At 35.8% G+C, this 4,200-nt stretch overlaps 1 protein-coding gene across 1 annotated transcript; it reads left to right on the forward strand.

Moving 5' to 3' along the window:
• The first annotated feature begins 1,849 nt into the window (after positions 1-1,849).
• Positions 1,850-3,741, forward strand: LOC132312354 (alkane hydroxylase MAH1-like). The gene has a single exon (XM_059810696.1). It carries the CDS (start codon positions 1,921-1,923, stop codon positions 3,448-3,450), a length of 1,530 nt encoding a protein of 509 aa, XP_059666679.1. The 5' UTR covers positions 1,850-1,920; the 3' UTR covers positions 3,451-3,741.
• The last annotated feature ends 459 nt before the right edge of the window (positions 3,742-4,200 follow it).

A 4,200-nucleotide genomic window follows, 5' to 3' on the forward strand; every position in this document is an offset into this window, starting at 1 on the left:
ACTATAAGCTCCAATTGTTGATGGTTGCCCTCATGGCCACCAAATTCAAGCAAATGACATTAATTATAATCATGTGGTTGCTGGGGAGATCCCAGCTCTCATCTTCATACACCAAAAGGCTAACCATGATTAATTAAGACCCCATGGACACATGTGATTCGACCACCACTCATCCTCAACCCCTCCACTAATTGGAGATACGGACAAGCCATTAGGTTGTCACATTATGGATATACATAGTTTCATCCATAAAATCTAGCATTGACCATGGAAGCCTTATCAACATACCTCACTAAGTTTGGCATCAATGGCTATCATTGAGACACACTTACTACTGCTGCTGCTATGCTTCTTAGTTCTTTCCTTGGATGGAATGGGATTTACAAGTTAGGAGAGACAACTCAATGTCAACTCTCACCTTCATTAAAACTTGTCTACCCAGATATTACATGACTTATAATCTAAGAAGTACAAATATTTCTACGAGAGTAATATATCTATATCGGAATATGTGTCGGATATTACCGATATTTCTTGAATACGTGTTCGATAATTTTTTTATTTTTATTTTTATTTTTAACACGTATCCGATATTTTCCAAATTTCGATCGCGTATCCAATACTTATACTTCCTAACACATTTTAAACTAGTTTTGAATATTAAAATGTAATTTTTTCAATAATAATAACATAGTATAATTGTTAATTTTTTTTTTTTAACTTTATCAAGTGATGGATAACTAGGATTGTGTTGTGAAACGAGCTATTATGTTATATTAATGATTGCATTTAATTAGTTTCATATAATATTATAAAAAATAATCAACCGGCCTGTGGTCTAGCGGTATAAGACTCCTACTTCTCAAAGAGAGGTCAGGAGTTCGAACCTCAATGGAGACAGTATGTGTGAATCCTAATTAAAAAAAAAAAAAATTAATTCAAATATATATATCATATATATTTTAAAAATTAATTATATTACCTTGCCCATATCATATATCATATCATATGCACCTCTGCATCCGTAATTCCTAACTTACAATCAACCTATTCTGTGTACATTTATTAGCTCTGATGCACAGCCAATTCCAACAATACTTCTTCGATGTATTTATAATTTTAGAATATATTTTTTAATTTTTAACACGTATATATTCGATACTTTTTAAATACTTTGATCGCATATTCAATACTTCTCAGATATTTCTTAACATATTTTTAACTAAATTTGAATCTGAAAATATAATTTTTTCAGCAATAATAACATAATATAATTATTAAGAAAAATTTAAAATTTATTAAGTGACAATTAAGAATGTTTGTTTGGTGTGTTGTAAAAGTATTGTGTTATATTAATGATTGTATTTATTTTCATAATATTATAAAAAATTGATTCAAAAATATATTTTTTATAGAAAAAATTTATTTATTATTATTATTGTCATATCCGTATCTTTTTAAAAATTTATCGGATCCGTATATTTTTAAAAATTATCTATATCATATCATATCATATTTGCACCTCCCAATTGGTAATTCCTAACTTAAAATCAACCCATCGTGTGTACATTTATTAGCTCTGATCACAAAGTACGAATTCCAACGTTGACAAGACTATAAGCTCCAATTATTGATGGTTGCACTCATGGCCACCAAAGTTAGGCAAATGACATTAATTATAATCACGTGGTTGCGGTGGAGATCCCTGCTCTCATCTTCATACACCAAAAGGCTAAGCATGATTAATTAAGACCCCAAGGACACGTGTAATTTGGCTTCCACTCATCCTCAACCCCTCCACTAATTGGAGATATGGACAAGCCATTAGGTTGTCACATTACGGATATACATAGTTTCATCTATAAAATCTAGCATTGACCATGGAAGCCTTATCAACACACCTCACTAAGTTTGGCATCAATGGCTATCATTGAGACACTCTTACTACTGCTGCTACTATGCTTCATAGTTCTTTGCCACTGGAGATGGAGTCAGCAGAGAAGCTCGCCGCTGACGAATTGGTGGGTCATCGGGATGCTGCCAGGGCTGCTTCGAAATGCTAGCCGCCTCCATGATTTCGCAACAGAGATCCTAAACCAAAGTGGGGGCACATTTACGTTTAAAGGCCCTTGGTTTGGTAACATGGACATGTTGGTCACTGCTGATCCCGCCAACATTCACTACATCTTGAGCAAGAACTTCTCAAACTACCCAAAGGGTCCTGAATTCAGGAAGATTTTCGATGTTCTAGGAGATGGGATTTTCAATGCTGATTCTCAGTTGTGGGAAAATCATAGAAAAACCACCATGTCATTGATCAAGCACGCCAAGTTCCAAGACCTCTTAGAGAGAATTACTTGGCAGAAGGTGGAAAAAGGGCTAATCTCAGTTCTTGATCATATCTCAGAACTAGGGACAGAAGTGGACTTGCAAGAGTTGTTTCAAAGGTTCACTTTTGATGGTATCTGCATATTACTTTTAGGCTACGACCCTGGTAGTCTCTCCATTGCCTTGCCTTACATTCCATGTGAAAAGGCATTTGGTGACATGGAGGAGGCCATATTATACAGGCATGTATTTCCAGAAAGCTGTTGGAAGCTGCAAAAATGGCTTCAAATTGGCAAAGAGAAGCAGCTGAGTATGGCTTGGGCGAATTTCGACCAATTTTTGTCCCAATATATTTCATTAAAGCGTGAAGAATTTAGTAAAATCAGAGGCGAAATGGTGGAGCACCAAGAAGAGGGCTTCGATTTTTTAGCAGCTTACATGGAAGCATACAAAGTACAGAGTGGTGGTTCTATTGATTCGGAGAAGTTTCTGAGAGACACCTTACTGAGTTTGATGGTAGCAGGGAGAGGCACCTTAAGTGCAGCACTCACTTGGCTTTTCTGGCTCCTCTCATTACACCCTCTAGCAGAAGTCAAAATCCGAGAAGAGATCATGTCGAAGTTGCACCTCAAAGAAGATGAGAAATTGAGGCTTTTCAGCACAGAAGAGTCGCGTAAACTGGTGTACCTCCACGGAGCTCTGTGTGAAGCTCTACGGCTGTTCCCACCTGTATCTTTGGAGCACAAAGCTCCACTTGTACCGGACATCCTCCCAACCGGGCATCACATTGATCAAAACACAAAGATAATACTGTCTTTCTACTCAATGGGGAGGATGGAGACGATATGGGGCAAAGATTGCTTAGATTTCAAGCCGGAGAGGTGGATTTCAGAGCAAGGAGTGAAGCACGAACCATCTTACAAGTTCCCGGCATTCAATGCAGGACCAAGAAGTTGTGTAGGTAAGGATATGTCTTTCATTCAAATGAAGATGATTTCAGCCACCATTATATACAATTATGACATTAAAGTGGCAGAGGGTCATCCTATTTCCCCAAATGAATCAATCCTACTTCATATGAAGCGTGGTTTGAAAGTCAGGATTGCCAAAAGAAGTGTTTGATGAACCAAGAAGTTCACTTGTGGAGGTGATGGTCTTTGGCGACACTTTGTCTTTGTGGTTTTAGTTGTAAGATTGTACTATTATTTATCTTGTAGTTACTGCTTACTAGTTAGTTGTTTATATAAATGGTAAAAAAAATTGTATGTGACTGTTAGTTGCATAAAAGCAGATGCATGTGTAATATGGATAGCATTGCTGAAATAAAGAAATATATATATATATATATATATATATATATATATTTTGTAATATTGCTGAAATAAAGAATTGTCCTCACAATTTTCTTTCTTATCAAGTTTTTTTGGTGTGAAGTGTGAATAAAACTAGTTTTTAACCCCAAAATGGTGCTAATACAGGGGACTAAGATTGTGTATATGTGGTCCACTGCCTGGCTTTAATCTAGTGCGCCATCTCAACGTACTTTTTATTTTTGTCAAAAAGCAAGAAGAAGACTGGTTTCTAACCCCAAATGATACTTAACGCAGGGGACTAATATTGTGTACCACTGCTTAAGTCTGATGGACCATCCTAACCTTCTTTTTCATTTTTGTCTTTAGGCAAAGAAAGAAAGAAAGTGATTGGGGCAGTCTCTCAGACTTGATTGAGCCATTATTTTATTTTTTAATTTTTTTTTGGCAATAAGAGAACAGCAATACTACATCTGCGCAATAAATTCATATAGAAGACAGTATAGATGTAATAAAGACGAGTCCTAAAAAGGCAAATAAAATCTGAAGCAAAAATAAAAAA

The sequence above is a fragment of the Cornus florida genome, unplaced genomic scaffold (assembly GCF_030987335.1).
Source record: "Cornus florida cultivar Cherokee Brave unplaced genomic scaffold, ASM3098733v1 CherokeeBrave_3.0.0_Hap2_Chr06, whole genome shotgun sequence".
In the NCBI taxonomy this organism is placed as follows: domain Eukaryota; kingdom Viridiplantae; phylum Streptophyta; class Magnoliopsida; order Cornales; family Cornaceae; genus Cornus; species Cornus florida.